The following is a 22,732-nucleotide window of genomic DNA, read 5'->3' as shown; positions in this document are numbered from 1 at the left end:
AACCTGGGAGGTGGCTGTTGCGTGAACCAAGATTGTGCTATGGTACTCCAGCCTGGGCAACAGGAGCAAAACTCAGTCTCAAAAAAAAAAGTTATGGATAGTATTTATAGAGGGAGAAACTGGAATAAATTCAGTGTTTCACAGTGAGTTTGGGATGACCTCTGTGCAGTCTGTGTCGTAATGACTGTGGTGACTGAACCTGGGAAGCATCTGATCCTGCTCTTTCAGTCCCAGGAAGTCATGGAGAGTCTCAGTCTCACCCAGAGTGGAGGAAACTCCTGCTCCGAAGCTAAGTACACGTGCTGCCCCTGGGAGGTTCTGAGACTTAGACTGCCTTTAGAAACTTGAGTATTGTATGGTTTCTGGCAGTCAGTTATCAGGAGTTGACCAGACCTGAGGTCTGTGAAAATCAGTGGGATTCAGTGATTTTGGGTTAAACACAGAGATCCCCTTGTAGATTAGTCATGGGAGAGGATCTACCCCATGTTATTTCAATCTTTACATCTATTGGTTGGGACTCTTTGGGTGTGTCATGAGATGTTCATGGCCAAAGTGGTTTTTGTTTTTGCAGAAATTGCTGTTCCAGACATTTCTTTTGATCTCAGCTCTTAAATAACTTAGAATTTTCTTTTGTTTTACAGTATGTATTGAAGCCCACTTTCACAAAGCAGCAAATTGCAAACTTGGACAAGCAAGCCAAATTGTCCCGGGCATATGATGGTACCACTTACCTGCCAGGTATCGTGGGACTGAATAACATAAAGGCCAATGACTATGCCAACGCTGTCCTTCAGGTAGGATCAAGACAGGAACACTGAGGAAGGGAAGGACACCCAGAAGACTGGGCATAGTGGTTCACGCCTATAATCCCAACACTTTGGGAGGCCAAGGTGGGCAGATCACGAGGTCAGGAGTTTGAGACCAGCCTGGCCAGCATGATGAAACCCCATCTCTACTAAAAACACAAAAATTAGCTGGGTGTGGTGGTGTGCGCCTGTAATCCCAGCTACTGGGGAGGCTGAGGCATGAGAATCGCTTGAATCCAGGAGGCGAAGGTTGCAGTAAGCCGAGATTGTGTCACTGCATTCCAGACTGGGTGACGACAGAGCAAGACTCTGTCTCAGGAAAAAAAAAAAGAAAAAAAAATTTCTACAGTGTGCACCTATTACTCGTATAATTTTCTTAAAAATAACTTAATTGAAGGCCGGGCGTGGTGGCTCATGCCTGTAATCCCAGCACTTTGGGAGGCCAAGGCGGGTGGATCACGAGGTCAAGAGATTGAGACCATCCTGGTCTACATGGTGAAACCCCGTCTCTACTAAAAGTACAAAAAATTAGCTGGGCATGGTGGCGTGTGCCTGTAATCCCAGCTACTCAGGAGGCTGAGGCAGGAGAATTGCCTGAGCCCAGGAGGCGGAGGTTGCGGTGAGCCAAGACCGCGCCATTGCACTTCAGCCTGGGTAACAAGCGAAACTCCGTCTCAAAGATAAAAAAAAAAAGAATAGCTTAATTGAAAATAGGACAGCTTTGGCTTTCTGCCTCTCCCATTTCAGGGTTATGGGCACATGGGTAAAAAAGTCACTGGCTAGCCAGCACAGCAAACATCTACACCATTTAAAAAAAAAAACAACAAAATGCATCTGGCGTGTTTCTTACTTGATACTGCAAGGCCACACAGATTCAGTCCCTCATTCCCTGGAAGTTTCAGAGGCGATGAGCCCAGAGACTGGAAAAAAACCTCACTATTCACAGCAGCTTAGTGAGCAGACAAAGGAATGCTCTGCTTGTTGCAGAACAATTCGAGTATAATCCTTAGCAAGACTCAGTGTCTGAGGATCATCTGACTATACTCTACAAGAAAGCAGTAATTTCTTGGCCAGTAAACATACTATTTCCTGTCCCTCTCTGTTTTTTTGAAATGGAGTCTCACTCTGTCCTCAGGCTGGAGTACAGTGGCATGATCTCAGGTCACTATAACTTCCGCCTCCTAGATTCAAGTGATTCTCTCATTTCAGCCTCCCAAGTAGCTGGGATTACAGGATTGCACCACCATACCTGGCTAATTTTTGTATTTTTAGTAGATTTTGTACTTTTAGTAAATTTTGTATTTTTAGTAGAGACACGGTTTCGCCATGTTGGCCAGGCTGATTCAAACTCCAGACCTCAGGCAATCCGCCCTCTTTGACCTCCCAAAATGTTGGGATTACAGGCATGAGTCACTGTGCCTGGTCCCTTCCTCCCAGTTTTATAGCTCAGACTAATGAGCCTGTGTTTCTTCCTGAAACTAATATGGCTGGTTTTTATCTTTCTGCTTAATGAGGTCAAATTGTTTTTATTGTCCTAAACCTTTTGACCATTTTATTTTGTTTTTTATTTTTTTAAAATTTATTTATTTTGCTGGGCGCAGTGGCTCAAGCCTGTAATCCCAGCACTTTGGGAGGCCGAGGCGGGTGGATCACGAGGTCAAGAGATCGAGACCATCCTGGTCAACATGGTGAAACCCCGTCTCTACTAAAAATACAAAAAACTAGCTGGGCGTGGTGGTGCGTGCCTGTAATCCCAGCTACTTAGGAGGCTGAGGCAGGAGAATTGCCTGAGCCCAGGAGGCAGAGGTTGCGGTGAGCCGAGATCGCGCCATTGCACTCCAGCCTGGGTAACAAGAGCGAAACTCCGTCTCAAAAAAAAAAAAAAAAAAAATTTATTTATTTTACTTTAGATGCATACTGTATCTGGCATTGCTCCCCATGTTAGTCCTCCTCACCCTCCCCTCCCTCCCCGTCCCCCACTATCTCTCCCCTACCCCCCTCAGTTGCCCCCAGCATGTGATGCTCCTCTCCCTGAGTCCTCGTATTCTCGTTCAACACCACCTATGAGTGAGAACATATGGTGCTTGGCTTTCTGTTCTTGTGTTAGTTTGCTGAGAATAATGATTTCCAGATTCATCCAAGTCCCTCCAAAGGACATGAACTCATCGATTTTTTTTTTTTTTTTTGAGACGGAGTTTCGCTCTTGTTACCCAGGCTGGAGTGCAATGGCGCGATCTCGGCTTACTGCAACCTCCGCCTCCTGGGTTCAGGCAATTCTCCTGCCTCAACCTCCTGAGTAGCTGGGATTACAGGCACGCACCACCATGCCCAGCTAATGTTTTGTATTTTTAGTAGAGACGGGGTTTCACCACATTGACCAGGATGGTCTCGATCTCTTGACCTCGTGATCCATCTGCCTTGGCCTCCCAAAGTGCTGGAATTACAGGCTTGAGCCACTGCGCCCAGCGAACTCATCGATTTTTATAGCTGCACAGTATTCCATGGTGTATATATACCACATTTTCTTTGTCCAGTCTATCATTGATGGGCATTTGGGTTGGTTCCAGGTCTTTGCTATTGTACACAGGGCTGCAGTGAACATATGTGTGCATGTGTCTTTATAGTAGAACAATTTATAGTTCTTTGGGTATAAACCCAGTAATGGGACTGCTGGGTTAAATGGAATTTCCATTTCTAGATCCTTGAGAAATCGCCACACTGCATTCCACAATGGTTGAGCTAATTTACACTCCCACCAACTGTGTAAGAGTGTTGCTATTTCTCTACATCCTCTCCAGCATCTGTTGTCTCCAGATTTTTTCTTTTGTTCTTTTTTTAAAATGGAGTTTCACCATGTTGGTCAGGCTGGTCTTGAACTCCCAACCTCAGGTGATCCGCCTGCCTTGGCCTCCAAAGTGCTGGGATTACAGGCTTGAGACACCTTGACTGTTTTCCATCATAACAGAGTATATTTACTTTAAAAAAATATTTTTGGCAGGGCCTGGTGGCTCAGTCATGAGAATTGCTTCAGTCTGGGAGGCGGAAGTCAAGATCTTGCCACTGCACTCCAGCTTGGGGGATAGAGCAAGACTTTGTCTCCAAAAAAAAAGTTCAGTAGGTTTTTGGGGAACAGGTGGTGTTTGGTTACATGAATAAGTTCTTTAGTGGTGATTTCTGAGATTCTGGTCACCCATCGCCTGAGCAGTGTACACTGTACCCAATGTGGAGTCTTTTATTCCTCACCCCCCCCAGCATTTCCCCTAAGGCCCCAAAGTCCATTATACCTTTTCGTCCTCACAGCTCCGTATATTTACCTTTATGTACAATTATATGGTTATATTATGGGAAAACGTCAGATTTTAAGATAATTTTCATATTGGTTTGGAGTTGAGAGATGGGAGAACTATGTTTCCTAGATAGTTATCTTTGCTTCAGTCAAAATGGATTATGAAGAAAAGAGTATTTGGGTTTTACCCTTCTACTATGAATTTAAGTATTGTCACAGCATAATTAGAGTAACAAAAGGAAATTGTTAAATAAATTGATAGAGATTTGAATACCTGTGGTTTTTGTTTTGTTTTGTTTTAACCTTATCGTTATCCACATCAGCAAAGTGTCTGCAGAACTGTAGTTCTTATGAAACTCAATTTTTTTTTCCTTGTTTCCATTATCCAATCAGTGGTATTTCAGAAACTCAATCTTAAGGATAGTTCTGTAATGTGAGCCTGGGTAGGGTTCTCCAAGGGTCCATTTACTTTTGGCTCTTTTTTTTTTTTGAGACGGAGTTTCGCTCTTTGTTACCCAGGCTGGAGTGCAATGGCGCGATCTCGGCTCACCGCAGCTTCCGCTCCCTGGGTTCAGGCAATTCTCCTGCCTCAGCCTCCTGAGTAGCTGGGATTACAGGCACGCGCCACCATGCCCAGCTAATTTTTTGTATTTTTAGTAGAGACGGGGTTTCACCATGTTGACCACGTTGGTCTCGATCTCTTGACCTCGTGGTCCACCCACCTCGGCCTCCCAAAGTGCTGGGATTACAGGCTTGAGCCACCGCGCCCAGCCACTTTTGGCTCTTTAAGGCCATCACAGGTAGATCACAGGATTCTATTAGGAGACCTTTAGTTGGAAGAGCTTGGCTCAAGGGATCCTACAAAGGGGCTTTGGGTTAATTGGAGTGTTTGGTTTTCAGGCTCTATCTAATGTTCCTCCTCTCCGGAACTACTTTCTGGAAGAAGACAACTATAAGAACATCAAGCGTCCTCCAGGGGATATTATGTTCTTGTTGGTCCAGCGTTTTGGAGAGCTGATGAGAAAGCTCTGGAACCCTCGAAATTTCAAGGCACATGTGTCTCCCCATGAGATGCTTCAGGCAGTTGTACTTTGCAGTAAGAAGACTTTTCAGATCACTAAACAAGGTAAGGAGCAAGTCATTCATGTTTCCCTTGACTTCAGGACAAAAAAACCAGTTTGATGAGCAAATTTATTTCCATATGGCAGTGAATTTTTTTTTTTTTTTTTTTTTTGAGACAGAGTCTAACTCTGTCACCCAGGCTGGAGTGCAATGGTGTGGTCTCAGCTCAGTGCAACCTCTGCCTCCCTTGTTCAAGCGACTCTCCTGCCTCAGCCTCCCCAGTAGCTGGGACTACAGGTGCGTGTCACCGCACCTGGCTAATTTTTGTATTTTTAGTAGATACAGGGTTTTACTTTGTTGGCTAGGCTGGTCTCAAACTGCTGACCTTGTGATCTGCCTACCTCGGCCTCCCAAAGTGCTGGGATTACAGGTGTGAGCTACCATGCCCTTCCTTGTTTTCTTTTCTTTTGTTTGTTTGTTTGTTTGTTTGTTTTTTAAGAGGTAGAGTCTTGCTCTTTTGACCAGGCTGGAATGCAGTGGTGGGATTATAGCTCACTGCAACCTTGGACTTCTGGACTCAAGGGATCCTCTTGCCTCAGCTTCAAGTAGCTGGGATTACAGGCATAAGCCACTGTGCCCAGCTGTAGTGAATCTTGAGAGTAGCCAGGAGTGTACGGTGGATAGTATGGTTAGGTTCCTCATTCTCTGATCAGTCTGTCCTGCTAAGAGTCCCAGGAGATTCCAGCTGAATACAAAGTCTGTCTTCTTTGGTAAATTAAATTATATGACTTAGGGGAATACCAGGAGGTTGGGAAAGACACTAGCTTTTATTAAACACCTATCACCTATCCTTATTTTTTCATGTCCTACATTTGAGTGTTTATAATGATTTTTTTTTTTTTTGAGATGGAATCTTACTTTGTTGCCTAGGCTGGAGTGCAGTGGTGTGATCTCTGCTCACTGCAACCTCTGTCTCCTGGGTTCAAAGGATTCTTCTGCCTCAGCCTTCCGAGTAGCTGGGATTACAGTGCCCACCACCATGCCCTGCTAATTTTTGTATTTTTAGTAGAGAGGGGGGTTTCACCATGTTGACCAGGCTGGTCTTGAACTCTTGACCTCAAGTGATACACCTGCTTTGGCCTCCCAAAGTTCTGGAATTACAGGTGTGAGCCACTGCACCTGACCTCTAATGAACTATTTTGACTGTTTCTATCTCTCCAAACCCAATTTGTTATTATCTTATGAGTAAAGTGGACACTGTAACTTTGTACCTGAATCTCATGTGGTATCCTCTAGTGTTCATATTAGTTTATTCAACATTCGTTCATGGTGCTAGGTTTTAGAGCAGCAGGGATAAGAAACATGATTTTTGTCTTTGAAGAACTTCCAGTCTAGTGGGGAAATCGTTATGTAGAAAGGTTGAGTGTGCTGGCATAAGCCTGTGGTCTGAGCTACTTGAGAGGCTGAGGCAGCAGTATTGCCTAAGCCTAGGAGTTCAAGGCCACAGTGAACTATGATCATACCAGTGCAGTCCAGCTGGGCAATGAAGCAAAAAAAAAAAGAAACCTGTCTTTAAAAATGAATAAGCAAATTTCAGCTATCTTTTTTTTTTTTTTACAAAAGGTAATTACAGGGTGTTATGTGCTGTGCTGTCCTGTGGGAGGGAGTATGGAACAAGGACCCCCTCAACTGAACATGTAGGAGGTAGATGAGAGGTCAGAGTAGAGGAGGAGACTCCTGAGTTTTAGGTAGAGTTAGAGGGAGGTTGGGGTGGAGGCTGGGCATTCTAGGTAGAGAGGATATGGTGGGCAGAAGTGAAAAGTGCCTGGCATAGACAGACTGCAAGTAACTGGACCCGTGGACTCCAGGGATCAATGGAGAGTTGAGGTGTAGATCCTGAGGGAGGGACCTGATGGCCTGGTTTATAAGCCACCATAAGGAGCTTGGATTATATCCTGATAATAGCTGGGGTCATTGAAGGCTTATTATTATTATTTTTTGTGACGGGATATCACTCTGTTGCCCAGGCTGGAGTACAGTGGTGCGATCTTGGCCCACTGCAACCTCTGCCTCCTAGATTCAAGCAATTCTCCTGCCTCAGCCTCTGAGTAGCTGGGACTATAGGCACCTGCCACCACACCTGGCTAGTTTTTTTGTATTTTTGGTAGAGACAGGGTTTCACCATGTTGGCCAGGCTGGTCGCGAACTCCTGACCTCAGGTGATCTGTTCACCTCGTCTTCCCAAAGTGCTGGGATTGCAGGTGTGAACCGCTGTGTCTGGCGTCACTGAAGGCTTTTAACAAAGGTGTGACATCAGAGTTGTTTTTTTTTTTTTGAGACAGAGTTTCTATCTTGTTATCCAGGTTGGAGTGCAATGGCATGATCTCGGCTCACCGCAACCTCCGCCTCCTGGGTTCAGGCAATTCTTCTGCCTCAGCCTCCTGAGGCTGGGATTACAGGCACGTGCCACCATGCCCAGCTAATTTTTTATATTTTTAGTAGAGACAGGGTTTCACCATGTTGACCAGGATGGTCTCGATCTCTTGACCTCGTGATCCACCTGCCTCGGCCTCCCAAAGTGCTGGGATTACAGGCGTGAGCCACTGCACCCAACCCAGAGTTGTTTTTAAAACATTATTCTGGCTGGGCATGGTGGCTCAAACCTGTAATCAGCAACTTCGGTAGGTTGAGGTGGGTGGATTGCTTGAACCCAGAAGTTAGAGACCATCCTGGGCAACATAGTGAGACCCTGTATATACAAATGATTCTTAAAAATTAGCCAAGCATGATGTCACGTACCTGTTGTTCCAGCTACTTGGGAGGCTGAGGTTGGAGGATTGCTTGAGCCTGGGAGGTAGAAGCTGCAGTGAACCTTGTTCGCATCACTGCTCTCCAGCCTGGACAACAGAGCTGGAGACCTCCATCTGTAAAATAAAAACATTATTCTGGCTGAGGATTGACTTAGAGGGGGTGTTGAGTAGTGGCGTTTAAGAGTCTCTGTTACTTAAAGAGAAATAGGGGGAATCAAGGTGATAAGGAATGGGGCCCATGGAGCGCTTGTTTTACGGTTAGTAGGAAATAAGATATACTTTGGGTTGGATAATATATATTGATCAGAAGCCCATGATTTAGGCTCAGCTGAGCAGAAGTTGTAAGCCATTCGAGCTTGGTAATTAATGGTGTTTAGTAGTTTACAACATGGCCAATAAAATCCTAATCAGGTGCCAGGCACACTGGCTCATGCCTGTAATCCTAGCACTTTGGGAGGCCAAAGTGGAAGGATTGCTTGAGCCCAAGAGTTCAAAACCAGCCTGAGCAACATAGTGAGGCAGACCTCCTCTCTACAAAAAATTTAAAAGTTAGCTGGGGGCATGGTGGTACACACCTGTAGTCCCAGTTACTTGGAAAACTGAGGTGGAAGGATTATTTGAGCCTGGGAGCCAGAGCTTGCAGTGAGCTGAAGTTGTGCCACTGCACTCCAGCCTGGGTGACAGAGTGAGACCCTTTATTGGGGGAAAAAAAATCTTCATCTGGGTACTCTAGCCTTCTAAACAGGTGACACTCTGACTGTATGCTTTGTAGGACCATCTGATTCCCAAGAACTAGGTGTCTAGGTTATCTTCTGTTTATAGGGACATTTCTGTTTCTGGACCAACACCCGAGCTCCCAGGGTTTTATATGAAGGCTGTGACAAAGGAAGACATTTTTGTTGAGAATGAATTTTTTTGTGGACCATGAGTGGATGGATCAGTGTCAGCATTCACTGTGTTCCACAGGTGACTTGTGGCCTGAAGGTGGATAGTGGGGCCTGTCAGCTTTTGACAGCTTGGAACGTAATGGCATAACTGGGTTGTAGAGTTGCAGAAAAATCAAGGTACCCTGAGAATGAATGTGTCTAGTTTCTCCTATCATAGTCACTATTGGCTTTGATAGTTATGATGACACATAAACGTAATTTCCTCCATCTCAAAGACCTAGTAGATTATTAGTTGTCTAGTGTTGAGATGTGTGAAGTGTTTCTTGCTGTTGTAGTTTGTTGCTAAATAAAAGCATTCTATATACGGGGAATAAAAAGAAAATCATTCTGTGGGGTTGTTAGAGGCCTCTGGGTTTAGTGAAATGAAATTGAAGCAGATATACTATAGTCTTTGAGATTTTATTTTTTTATTTTATTTTTATTTTTTTTAAATTTTTTATTTTATTTTATTTTTTTTATTTTTATTATTTTTTTTATATTTATTATTATTATTATTATTATTATTTTTTTTTTTTTTTGAGATGGAGTTTCACTCTTGTTACCCAGGCTGGAGTGCAATGGCGCGATCTCAGCTCACCGCAACCTCCGCCTCCTGGGTTCAGGCAATTCTCCTGCCTCAGCCTCCTGAGTAGCTGGGATTACAGGCACGCGCCACCACGCCCAGCTAATTTTTTGTATTTTTAGTAGAGACGGAGTTTCGCCATGTTGACCAGGATGGTCTCGATCTCTTGACCTCGTGATCCACCCGCCTCGGCCTCCCAAAGTGCTGGGATTACAGGCTTGAGCCACCGCGCCCGGCCTAGTCTTTGAGATTTTAATTGGGTGAGCAAAGAGGAACTATAAATAGAAGCAAATATTAGTTGAAGAGAAAGTAGCCATTAATCTGGCCAGACGCAGTGGCTCATGCCTGTAATCCCAGCACTGTGGGAGGCTGAGGTGGGAGGATCATTTGAGGTCAAGAGTTCGAGACCATCCTGGCCAACATGGTGAAACCCCGTTTCTAATAAAAATACAAAAATTAGGCCTGGGGCCCTGAGTGGGCGGCTGGGTGGCGTCGCCGCCTTGCTCCTGCTTGGGCCTGGGCCAAAAAGGAAAAAAAAAAAAAAAAATTAGCTGAGCATGGTGGCAGACACCTGTAATCCCAGCTACTTGGGAGGCTGACATAGGAGGATCACTTGAATCCAGGAGATGGAGGTCATAGTGAGCCGAGATAGTGCCACTGCACTCCAGCCTGGGTGACAGAGGGAGACTCTGTCTTAAAAAAAAAAAAAAAGGTAGCCATTATCCCAGAAATGTCTGAGTGGCAGGCTCCGTAGACAGCATTTTCATGGAATATTGTCAGTCTGCTTATTCCCAGAACCACTTGTTCTGTATGCCTCTTCAGTCCTGGTGCTAGACACTTTTCTGCAAGACAAGAATCTTTGTGAGCTAGAGAAGGGAAGAAGGAAGTCTGAGCTTATTCTGAAGAAAAGTGAACGTTAAAAGGTCATTATGCATTTGTTTTCGTCATCACTGGGCGATGAGAAACAGTCCTGGTATGAATCAGAGAGCCTAGGGAGTTAAGATTGGAAGAGTCAGAGCTTGACCTTGAGGAGTGCCAGCATTTAATGGTCAGATAGAGGAGGATGCACAGGGATTGGGATGGGATGGGATGGGATGGTCAGAGAGGAATGGGGAGAGCCAGGAATGCCTGCCAAGTTATTCTAATGCCACTTACCTTCAATGTTTTCCACTCTTCCTTTTTTTCCAGGGGATGGAGTCGACTTTCTGTCTTGGTTTTTGAATGCTCTGCACTCAGCTCTGGGGGGGACAAAGAAGAAAAAGAAGAGTAAGTCATTTAGTTATAAAAAGGAGCTCTTTTGTTCCCTTTTAAAAAACTTTGGGGCTGGGCTGGGCACGGTGGCTCATGCCTATAATCCCAGCACTTTGGGAGGCCGAGGTGGGTGGATCAGCTGAGGTCAGGAGTTTGAGACTGGCCTGGCCAATGTGGCGAAACCCCATCTCTACTAAAAATGCAAAAGTTAGCCAGGTGTGATGGCGCATACCTGAAATCACAGCTACTCGGGAGGCTGAGGCAGGAGAATCGCTTGAACCTGGGAGGCAGAGATTGCAGTAAGCCGAGATTGTGCCACTACATTCCAGCCTGGGCGATGAGTGAGACTCTATTTCAAAAAAAACCAAAACCAAAAAAACTTTGCAACTTCTCATTCTTTTGTTAACTTTTTCTGGGGGAGGGTAGTATCTATTTTATACATTAGCTGAATTTTCTTTTTGAATAGACCCCTCTTCATAGTTTTTGCTAGAATATGGTTATAGTCCCAATGGTATTTTATTTTATGTATATTTTATTTTATTTTATTTTATTTTTGAGACGGAGTTTCGCTCTTGTTACCCAGGCTGGAGTGCAATGGCACGATCTCGGCTCACCGCAACCTCCGCCTCCTGGGTTCAGGCAATTCTCCTGCCTCAACCTCCTGAGCAGCTGGGATTACAGGCACGTGCCACCATGCCCAGCTAATTTTTAGTATTTTTAGTAGAGACGGGGTTTCACCATGTTGACCAGGATGGTCTCGATCTCTTGACCTTGTGATCCACCCGCCTCGGCCTCCCAAAGTGCTGGGATTACAGGCTTGAGCCACTGCACCCGGCCTATATTTTATTTTATTTTTTAATTATTTATTTTTCTTATAAGACGAGGTTTCACCATGTTGGCCAGGCTGGTCTTGAACTCCTGACCTCAGGTGATCTGCCCACCTCAGCCTCCCAAAGTGCTACCACTGCGCCCAGTCTTATTTTACATATTTTTTGAGATGGAGTCTCGCTTTGTCACCCAGGCTGGAGTGCGGTGGCGCATTCTCAGCTCTCTGCAGCCTCCATCTCCCAGGTTCAAGCAATTTCCCTCCCTCAGCCTTCTGAGTAGCTGGGATTACAGGCCCCCACCACCATGCCCAGCTAATGTTTGTATTTTTAGTAGGGACAAGGTTTCACCATGTTGGCCAGGCTGGTCTCCCAACTTCTGACCTCAGATGATCCCCCCATCTCGGCTTCCCAGAGTGCTGGAATTATAGGTGTGAGCCACAACACCTGGCCGCTGCTGGTGTCTTGATGTGGGAATGTGGCCTGTTTATCTTCTCACTTGATAGCCCTGCCCTCTCTATCAGGTGTCTTCAGCCTGTGCTAACCCTATGAGTTCTCTAACTTGCATCCTGGCGGGATTTTAGAACCTGGTTGTGCTTTCTCTCTTGTTGCTTTGATCCTGTTCTGGCCCATCTCTTAGTCTATCATTGTCCTTTTGTGGTAATTACAGGTTGGACATTGTCTTCCTTTGAAAGTAGCATAGAATGTATTTTTAGTAGAGACGGGGTTTCACCATGTTGACCAGGATGATCTCGATCTCTTGACCTTGTGATCCACCACCTCGGCCTCCCAAAGTGCTGGGATTACAGGCGTGAGCCACTGCACCCAGCCTACTTTTTCTTTTATGGACCAGGCCCTGTGATGGAGGGTCAAAAGTTGTCTTAAGGGGGCAGGCGTGGTAGCTCACACCTGTAATCCCAGCATTTTGGGAGACCGAGGCGGGTGGATCACCTGAGGTTGGGAGTTCGAGACCAGCCTGACAAACATGGAGAAACCCTGTCTCTACTAAAAATAAAAAATTAGCCAGGCATGGTGGCGCATGCCTTGTAATCCCAGCTACCTGGGAGGCTGAGGCAGGAGAAGCGCTTGAACCTGGGAGGTGGAGGTTGTGGTGAGCCAAGATTGCGACATTGCACTCCAGCCTGGTCAACAAGAACAAAAATCGTCTCAAAAAAAAAAACCAAAACATTGAAGAGAAATAAAGTAATGATTTACACAAATAATAATAAAGGTACCATGGTAGTATATGTTACAAAGGGAAACTTCTATGTTCAGTGAGAACTCTGGGTCTTTTGCTGGAAGAGGCTAGTTTATTTCAGAAATTTAGAAGCTGGAAATATGTTTTGGACATGTTTTCCAACCTCACAGAATTTGTCTTTTGCTTTCTGTTTGTGCAGCTATTGTGACTGATGTTTTCCAGGGGTCCATGAGGATCTTCACTAAAAAGCTACCCCATCCTGATCTGGTGAGTTAATTGAGCCTGGGTCTTGGACTCATTTATATTGCTTGAGGGGCCTTAGGGAAGATGAAGAGATACTTAGAGAACTGACAAACCTGCTTGCTGCATGAAGAGGCTCAACAAAGCACCTGCTTAGTGGCAGCTCTGACTGGTCCATGTCATGCTAGTGCACTTTTCAGTTTGGGAGTTAGTGGTGGGATGTACTCTGCTGGTTTAAGTCGTCTGGCCACTAAGTAGTGCTGATTTGTTTTTTCAGAAAGCTCAGATAAGCTTTCTTTATTTTTCTGAGATAGAGGCTCCATCTGTCGCCCAGGCTGGAGTGCAATGGTGTGATCTCGGCTCACTGCAACCTTTACCTCGCAAGTTCAAGCAATTCTCCTGCCTTGGCCTCCTGAGTAGCTGTGATTACAGGCACTTGCAACCACGTCCTGCTAATTTTGTATTTTTAGTAGTGACAGGGCTTCACCATGTTGGTCCGGGCTGGCCTCGAACTCCTGACCTCAGGTGATCTATTCACTTCGGCCTCGCAAAGTGTTGGGATTACAGGCATGAGCCACTGTATCTGGCCCTGAGTTAAGATTCCTAGATGGTCTTAGAGCTTTTCTTTTTTTGAGATGAAGTTTCGCTCTTGTTGCCTAGTCTGGAGTGAAATGGCACAATCTTGGCTTACTGCAGCCACCACTTCCTGGGTTCAAGTAGTTCTTCTGCCTTAGCCTCCCGAGTAGCTGGAATTACAAGCCTGCGCCACCATGCCTGGCTAATTTTTGTATTTTTAGTAGAGATGGGGTTTCACCTTGTTGGTCAGGCTGGTCTCGAACCCCTGACCTCAGGTGATCCATCTGCAATTGGCCTCCCAAGGTGCTGGGATTACAGGTGTGAGCCACTGTGCCTGGCCCACTTTCTTTTGTCTTTTTTTTAATGGATTTTTTTTTTCTTTTTTGAGGTAAGCTCTCACTCTGTCACTCAGGCTGAGTGTAGTGGTGTGATCATGGTTCACTGCAGCCTCAGCCTCCCCAGCTCAAGTGATCCAGTCACCTCAGCCTCCCCAAAAGCTGGGACTATAGTTGCATACTACCACACGTGGCTAATTTTTTTAAATTTTAATTTAATTAATTTATTTTGAGATGGAGTTTCTCTCTTGTTGCCCAGGCTGGAGTGCAGTGGCGCGATATTGGCTCACTGCAACATCTGCCTCCAGAGTTCAAGCGATTCTCCTGCCTCAGCCTCCCGAGTAGCTAGGATTACAGGCATGTGCCACCATGCCTGGCTAATTTTGTATTTTTAGTAGAAATGGGGTTTCTCCATGTGCGTCAGGGCGGTCTCGAATTCCCAACCTGTGGTGTCCACCCACCTTGGTCTCCCAAAGTGCTGGGTTTATGGGCGTCGGCTATCACACCCGGCCAATTTTTTATTTTTTGGAGAGGTGGAATCTCACTATGTGCCCACGCTGCTCTTGGAGTCCTGGACTCAAGCATTGTTCTCCCCTTGGCCTCCCAAAATACTGAGATTATAGGCGTAAGCCACCACACTTGGCCTCAGAGCTTTTTAGATAGTCTGTTATATATGCAAAATCTTTTTAAAGAAGGAAATCTGTTCTTAAGTTTATCTAACCACATGTTGCATGCCAGACTGCCCAATCTCTCAGGCACCTCTCTTTGTTCCTTCGGATGAAGGAAATTTCAGTGTAGCCAAACATCAGTTTTGTATTGGTTGCCACACCACTCACACTCCTTTCCTCTCTTCTTCTTACTCATTTGTAGCCAGCAGAAGAAAAAGAGCAGTTGCTTCACAATGATGAGTACCAGGAGACAATGGTAGAGTCCACTTTTATGTACCTGACATTGGACCTTCCTACCGCCCCCCTCTACAAGGACGAGAAGGAGCAGCTCATCATTCCCCAAGTGCCGCTCTTCAATATCCTGGCCAAGTTCAATGGCATCACTGAGAAGGTAGCCCATTAGCAGCCCTGCCCTGCCAATACCTATCCTTGCTTCCTTGCTCTCTTGACTTTTTCATTTTCTTTTCTTTTCTTTTTTTTTTTTTTGAGTTGGAGTCTTGCTCTGTCATCCAGGCTAGAGTGCAGTGGCGCAATTTCAGCTCACTGTATCCTCTGCCTTCCAGGTTCAAGTGATTCTCCTGTCTCAGCCTCCCTGAGTAGCTAGGATTACAGGCGCCCACCACCATGCCCAGCTAATTTTTGTACTTTTAGTAGAGAGGGGGTATCACCATCTTGGCCAGGGTGGTCTCGAACTCCTGACCTTGTGATCCACCCACCTCGGCCTCCCAAAGTGCTGGAATTACAGGCATGAGCCACCGTGCCCAGGCTCTTTTTTTGAAACAGAGTTTCACTCTTGTTGCCCAGGCTGGAATACGGTGGTGCGATCTTGGTTCACTGCAACCTCTGCCTTCTGGGTTCAAGCAGTTTTCCTGCCTCAGCCTCTCTATTATCTGGGATTACAGGCACCCACCACCATACCCGGCTTATTTTTAGTAGAGACAGGGTTTCACCATGTTGGCCGGGCTGGTCTCGAACTGACTTCAGGTGATCCACCTACTTCAGTCTCCCAAAGTGCTGAGATTACAGGTGTGAGTCACCGCGCCTGGCCCATTTTCATTTTATAAATAAGAATCACCACATGTATGCGATGTGTTTATTATAAGATGTATTGACTTTACTGAGCCTTCCAGACTCTTTGGTACTTCTAGCTGGTTACCCCCAACTCTTAACTTACAATGCCTCTTCTTTTTATTATTTTTTGAAACAGGGTCTTGCTCTATCTCCCAGGCTGGCGTGCAGTGGCATGATCATGGCTCACTGCAGCCTCAGACTCCTGGGCTCAAGTGATTCTCTCACCTCAGCCTCCCGAGTAGCTGGGGCTATAGACACGCTCCACCACACCCAGCTAAATTTTTTTATAGAGCGAGATCTCATTAAGTTGCCCAGGCTGGTCTTTAACTCCTGGCCTCAAGGGATCCTCTCATCACTACACCTCCCAAAGTGTTGGGATTACAGGTGTGAACCAATGTGCCCCCTCTTGTACTTCTCATATATCCTTTTTTTTTTTTTTTTTTTTTTTTTTTTGAGACGGAGTCTCGCTCTTGTTACCCAGGCTGGAGTGCAATGGCGCGATCTCGGCTCACCGCAACCTCCGCTTCCTGGGTTCAGGCAATTCTCCTGCCTCAGCCTCCTGAGTAGCTGGGATTACAAGCACGCACCACCATGCCCAGCTAATTTTTTGTATTTTTAGTAGAGACGGGGTTTCACCATGTTGACCAGGATGGTCTCGACCTCTCGACCTCGTGATCCACCCGCCTCGGCCTTCCAAAGTGCTGGGATTACAAGCTTGAGCCACCGCGCCCGGCCTCATATATCCTTTTTAAGCTTTCTGCCTGCCTCTGGGTAGTATAGAGAAAGGAAGGGCATTTAGGACAGTAGAAACTCCAAAAAATGGGGAGAAAACTTTTTTTTTTTTGAGATGGAGTTTCACTCGTCACCCAGGTTGGAGTGCAATGGTGCAATTTTGGTTCACTGCAACCTCTGCCTTCTGGGCTCAAGTGATTCTCCTGCCATATCTTCCTAAGTAGCTGGATTACAGGCTCCTGCCACCATGCCCAGCTGAGTTTTGTATTTTTAGTAGAGACGGGGTTTCACCATGTTGGCCAGGCTGGTTTCAAACTCTGACCTCAGGTGATCCGCCCATCTCCGCCTCCCAAAGTGCTGGGATTACAGGTGTGAGCCACCGTGCCTGGCCTTTTTTTTTTTTTTTTTGGAGATGGAGTCTTACTCTGTTGCCTAGGCTGGAGTGCACTGGTGTGATCTTGGCTCACTGCAATCTCCATCTCCCAGGTTCAAGCGATTCCCCTGCCTTAGCCTCCTGAGTAGCTGGGACTACAGGCGCCCACCACCATGCTTAGCTCATTTTTGTATTTTTTTATTAGAGACAGGGTTTCACCATGTTGGCTAGGATGGTTTCGATCTCTGGCCTCAAGTGATCTGCCTGCCTCAACCTCCCAAAGTGTTGGAGTTACAGACATGAGCCACCATGCCTGGTTTATATAAATATTTTTTTTTTTTTTTTTTTTTTTTTTGAGACGGAGTTTCGCTCTTGTTACCCAGGTGGGAGTGCAATGGCGCGATCTCGGCTCACCGCAACCTCCGCCTCCTGGGTTCAGGCAATTCTCCTGCCTCAGCCTCCTGAGTAGCTGGGATTACAGGCACGCGCCGCCATGCCCAGCTAATTTTTTTGTATTTTTAGTAGAGATGGGGTTTCACCATGTTGACCAGGATGGTCTCGATCTCTTGACCTCGTGATCCACTCGCCTCAGCCTCCCAAAGTGCTGGGATTACAGGCTTGAGCCACCGGCTATATAAATATTTTTAAGTATAGATGGAGTTTCACCATGTTGTCAAGGCTGGTCTCGAACTCCTGTGCTGAAGTGATCCCCTTGCCTCGGCCTCCTATAGTGATAGGATTACAGGCGTGAGCCACCAGGCTTGGCCTCTTTTTTTAAAATTACCCTTAGCTAAACTGCTCATCCTAAGCTTCATAATATAATTTCTGGGACCAGGTGTCTTGTGAACTCTAGGTATGAGGCAAAATTATATTTTAAAAAACCAAAACTAAAAACTCATACCACTGCTCCAATACCTGCTGAACTTCAGCACTAATTTGAGAATTTTTTTTCCTTTCTCTAGGAATATAAGACTTACAAGGAGAACTTTCTAAAGCGCTTCCAGCTTACCAAGCTGCCTCCATATCTAATCTTTTGTATCAAGAGATTCACTAAGAACAACTTCTTTGTTGAGAAGAATCCAACTATTGTCAATTTCCCTATTACGTAAGTAACATCCTGCCTCACTTGCTCTCATGGGGAGTGAGCCTGAATTTCTTCTTTTATGTTTTTAGCATTATTAATTTTGGACTGTCTTAGTTGGGGATTACAAGGAACAGAGCCTACCTATACTACATAAGTTAAGAGTTTTTAGTGGAAGGATACACTTCTTTCAGGGACCACAAAGATAGAAAATTACTAGGGGGTACTCCCTATTTTATCTTCTCTCCTGTTGCTGGCTGGAAATTATAGTCCTCCTGCATAGAGGTGAAGGAATAATGCAAGTAGGATAGGACAGATAGGATTCTGCCTGGTTTTGAAGATGTCCCAAATCGTGAGGGTCTGCCCATCTATTTGCTGGCTGTCATACCTTCTTGCACACCAGACTTGTACTAGATGCTTTTAGTTTCCTTCCTTCCAACTCATAAAACCTCTGCAAGATCCCTTTGGGGATAGACTGTTGGTTTTCAGTTCTCAAGAGACAAAGTTTTTTACACTTAAGATGTTGGGCCGAGTGTGGTGGCTCACACCTGTAATCCCTGTACTTTGGGAGGCCGAGGCAGGCAGATCATTTGAGGTCAGGAGTTTGAGACCAGCCTGACTAACATGGTGAATCCCTGTCTACTAAAAATACAAAAATTAGCCAGGTGTAGTGACAGGTGCCTATAATCCCAGCTACTCAGGAAGCTCAGGCAGGAGAATTGCTGCAACCCAGGAGGTGGAGGCTGCAGTGAGCTGAGATGGTATCACTACACTCCAGCCTGGGTGACAAAGTGTGACTGTGCTCAGAAAAGAAAGTAAGAAAATAGTTTCAGTTTTAAATTGTTTTTTATTTTTATTTTTTGAGATGGATTGTCACTCTGTCACCCAGGCTGGAGTGCAATGATGCAATCTCAGCTCGCTGCAACTTGCGCCTCCTGGGTTTTAGCAATTCTGCCTGAGCTTCCCAAGTAGTTGGGATTGTAGGCGCCTGTCACTACACCTGGCTAATTTTTGTATTTTTAGTAGAGACAGGGTTTCACCATGTTAGTCAGGCTGGTCTCGAACTCCTGACCTCAAATAATCTGCCTGCCTTGGCCTCCCAAAGTGCTGGTATTACAGGCGTGAGCTACCATGCCCAGCTTTCTGTTTTAAATTCTGTGTAGCATTTAAGAAGGTAGTATCTAAAAATAAGAGCCCTGAGTTTTAGGCTGTCTTAGTGGTGGGACCTCAGACCCACTGTTTACATGTTTTCTGGATGCTTTCTCTCATAGATAGAATGAGAGACTTGGACTAGATGGGCGTGAGTCCTAGGGGTTCGTCCAGGTGTAATATCTTACAGTATTGCCAGAACTCTGAGAACCATGGCAGGTGAGGAGAGAGAACATTTGCAGTTGAGAATTACAGAATTTCTTTTTCTCTTTTCCCACACTTTTCTCCACTAGCATCTTACTTGTGAGACACTAGAATGAAATTGGGGGACATGGAGGATTCTGTGCCACCTTGAGCAGGACGACAGAGGTGCTTTCTTTGAAATTCCATGCATCAGGGTTTTATTTTGGCACTAGCCTCTTGTGAATTGCCAGTCACCTGTCTGTACCTGGTAGCTAGGGGCAGTCTTCATTCCCAGGGCAGCTACAGAGGGAGGAAGACTGTGTATCCTGCTCAGTTGCCACAGAAACTTCCTTGCCGGTTGGTTTCTTTTATATTGAGCCTAGAGTATATTTTCCTATGAGTTGCAGTTGGGTTTTTGGCAAGTGTGACTTCAGTAGTTTGTCCTTCAAAACTTACTTCAGAGGAAGTAAGAAAGCTTACTTCACAGAAGTTAAGCTTCTTAACTAGGCAGTCTTTAACTGAACATCAAATTGTGACTAATTCTGGAAACCTGCACTTTAATTACTTTACGCACTGTAATTACTTTGAGTAACATGATTCTGGATCATTTCATTGTCCTTACTTCTTGAAAAGGCTCCTTTTCATCCCTGTCTTCTCCTGTGTTTGATTCATAACACATCCTCTTGTCAGTTATCAGACTTACAGTGTTTAGGTGCCCCCTGCTTATTTGGAGGTATTTTTGAGGGCAGGTTTAAAATTTCACTTTCAGGTAATTAGCCATTCTTTTAACTGGTCTGTTGCTGTGGCTGGGAGAGGAGTATAGTTTGCTCCTTTAGGCTGGGGGAAGTAGCTGACGTCCATAATGTCATCACTTTGGGAGGTGGAGGTGGGAGGATTGCTTGAGCTCAGGAGTTTGAGACCAGTCCAGACAACATACAACATAGCAAAATCTTGTCTCTATTTAAAAAAAAAAAAAAGAATGATTTGTTCCTTTTCCTATTTATTAAACAAAATGATTAAATATAGTATTTGTCTTTTGCCACATGGACAGTTTTGGTTCAGTCATGAAATCTTGAGTATAAATACTCCGTAAGACTTCTCTGATACCCATTCAGACAAGTCTAGTTCAAGCAGAAGAGAAAAAAAAATGAGAAGTCAGCTTTTAGCAGCAGGAAGGCAGGTTGGCTATCTAGAGCTCACATGGATTCAGACTCATATCTCCATTTTCCTTTTTGTTTTTTTTTTGAGACAGAGTCTCACTCTGTCGCTCAGGCTGGAGTGCAGTGGCGTGATCGCGGCTTACTGTAAACTCTACCTCCTGGGTTCAAGCAATTCTGCCTCAGCCTCCTGAGTACTTGGGACTATAGGTACACACCGCCATGCCTAGCTAATTTGATTTTTTTGTATTTTAGTAGAGACTGGGTTTTACCATGTTGCCCAGGCTGGTTTTGAATTCCTGAGCTCAGGCAATCCACCTGTTGTGGCCTCCCAAAGTGTTGAGATTACAAGCGTGAGCCATTGCATCTGGCCTCCATTTTCTTAACAGTGAATATTTATATTTATTGCGGTCTGACTGCATCATGTATAGGACACTGTCAGTCTGTAGAGACAAATAGGTGTAACCAATACATAGAAAGCTACATATAATCATTACAACAAAGTTGTGTTTTGTTTATTACCACATGGTTTATATTTAAAACTGTATTTTTGAACAGTTAATATGTTTACGGTCTAAATTCACAGGGAGATAAATAACTGGATGTGACCACCATTAGCTGTTTCTTGTGAACCCTTCCAGTGATAACACGGTTTTGTTTCATGTAATAAGTTGGTAGCATCAGACAGTTTTTATGGTGTAATGTCTTTTTATTTTACCTTGTATTAAGTTTTTATAAATATGTGTAGGCTCCAAAATGATACATTTGTCCTAAAATTATGTATGTATTCTCTTAATATTCTTGTTAACTGTCTATGTATTTTCTTTTTTAACTATTTGAAAGTTCTTCTTGGCCAGCATGGTGGCTCATGCCTGTAATCCCAGCACTTTGGGAGGCAGATGCGGGCAGATCAGCTGAGGTTGGGAGTTTGAGACCAGCCTGGGCAACATGGTGAAACCTGGTCTCTACTAAAAGAGATATGATGAAATCCCATTTCTACTAAAAATAGAAAAATTATCTGGGCGTGGTGGTATGTGCCTGTAATCCCAGCTACTTGGGAGGCTGAGACAGGAGAATCGCTTGAACCCAGGAGGTGGAGGTTACATTGAGCCGAGATTGCACCATTGGAATCCAGCCTGAGCAACAAGAACAAAACTCTGTCTCAAAATAAAAGAAAAAGTTCTTGTTTTGGGGTGTTTTTATGAGACAGGGTCTCACCGTTGCGTAGGCTGGAGAGCAGTAGTATGGTCCTGGCTCACTGTAGCCTTAATCTCCTGGGCTCAAGTGATCCTACCACCTCAGCTTCCTGAGTAGCTAAGACCCCATTCATGTACCACCATGCGTGGCTAATTTTTTTTGTGTGTGTAGGGGTCTCACTACATTGCCCAGGCTGGTCTTGAACTCTTGAACTCCTGGGCTCAAGCAGTCCTCCTACCTTAGCCTCTCAAAGTGTTGCGATTATAAGTGTGAGCCACTACCTATTGTTCTTTTTTTTTCTTTTAATCATTTGGGATGCTGTGTGAGCTTGTCATTCAGGTTGGCATTATTTTGTGCATTCCAGCACACCTGGACATCCTTGACTCTGCAGGCCTACCCAGAGCAAGAGTCCTAAAATAGGGCTCAACAACTTTGTGGTCCATTTGTGTAGAACAGTTTCCTTAACCTCATACCCTTTGTCCGATTATTCTGGCTTTATTTTCACCATATCAGAAATGTGGATCTGAGAGAATACTTGTCTGAAGAAGTACAAGCAGTACACAAGAATACCACGTATGATCTCATTGCCAACATCGTGCACGACGGGAAACCCTCCGAGGGCTCCTACCGGATCCACGTGCTTCATCATGTGAGTGGCTGCTGACTGTCTCACTGTACAGAGTGGCAGAAACAGGTGTTTCTTTGGCATCTGAGAGGCCAGCTCCCTTCAGTTTGTCCTTGCTTGGCCTTGGCTTGGAACTCTGCAAGTGATAGTGCTGTCAGTAGTTAGTTTAAAGCAGTGGTTCTCAGTTTTGGCTACACATTGGACTTACTTGGGAGCTTTTGTTTGAGACGGAGTCTTGCTCTGTCCCCCAGGCTGGAGTGCAGTGGCGCTATTGTGGCTCAATGCAACCTCTGCCTCCTGGATTCAAGCAATTCTCTGCTTCAGCCTCAGCCTCCTGAGTAGCTGGGATTATAGGTATGTGCCACTACACCTGACTAATTTTTGCATTTTTAGTAGAGATGGGGTTTCACCATCTTGGCCAGGCTGGTCTTGAACTACCGACCTTGTGATTCATCCCCCCCACCCCACCACCTCAGCCTCCCAAAGTGCTGGGATTACATACATGAATCACTGCACCCAGCTGGGAGCTTTTTAAAATCCCAATGCCTAGGCATCACACCAGGCTGGTTACATTAGAATAGTGGTTTTCAACTGGGGCA

At 45.2% G+C, this 22,732-nt stretch overlaps 1 protein-coding gene across 1 annotated transcript in view; it reads left to right on the top strand.

The window, feature by feature from the left end:
• The window catches only part of USP39 (ubiquitin specific peptidase 39), a 39,638-nt gene that overhangs the window by 12,037 nt on the left and 4,869 nt on the right, over positions 1–22,732 (top strand). The window contains exons 5-11 of the mRNA XM_003942137.3: positions 642–794; positions 4,993–5,218; positions 10,662–10,739; positions 12,946–13,013; positions 14,768–14,956; positions 17,704–17,846; positions 22,022–22,157. Of these exons, the coding sequence (XP_003942186.1) occupies positions 642–794; positions 4,993–5,218; positions 10,662–10,739; positions 12,946–13,013; positions 14,768–14,956; positions 17,704–17,846; positions 22,022–22,157 (993 nt within the window). The remainder of the gene's footprint in view (positions 1–641; positions 795–4,992; positions 5,219–10,661; positions 10,740–12,945; positions 13,014–14,767; positions 14,957–17,703; positions 17,847–22,021; positions 22,158–22,732) is intronic.

The sequence above is a fragment of the Saimiri boliviensis genome, chromosome 1 (assembly GCF_048565385.1).
Source record: "Saimiri boliviensis isolate mSaiBol1 chromosome 1, mSaiBol1.pri, whole genome shotgun sequence".
NCBI lineage: Eukaryota > Metazoa > Chordata > Mammalia > Primates > Cebidae > Saimiri > Saimiri boliviensis.
Note: the sequence above shows the minus strand (reverse complement) of the source record. Positions and strands in the feature narration are given on the sequence as shown.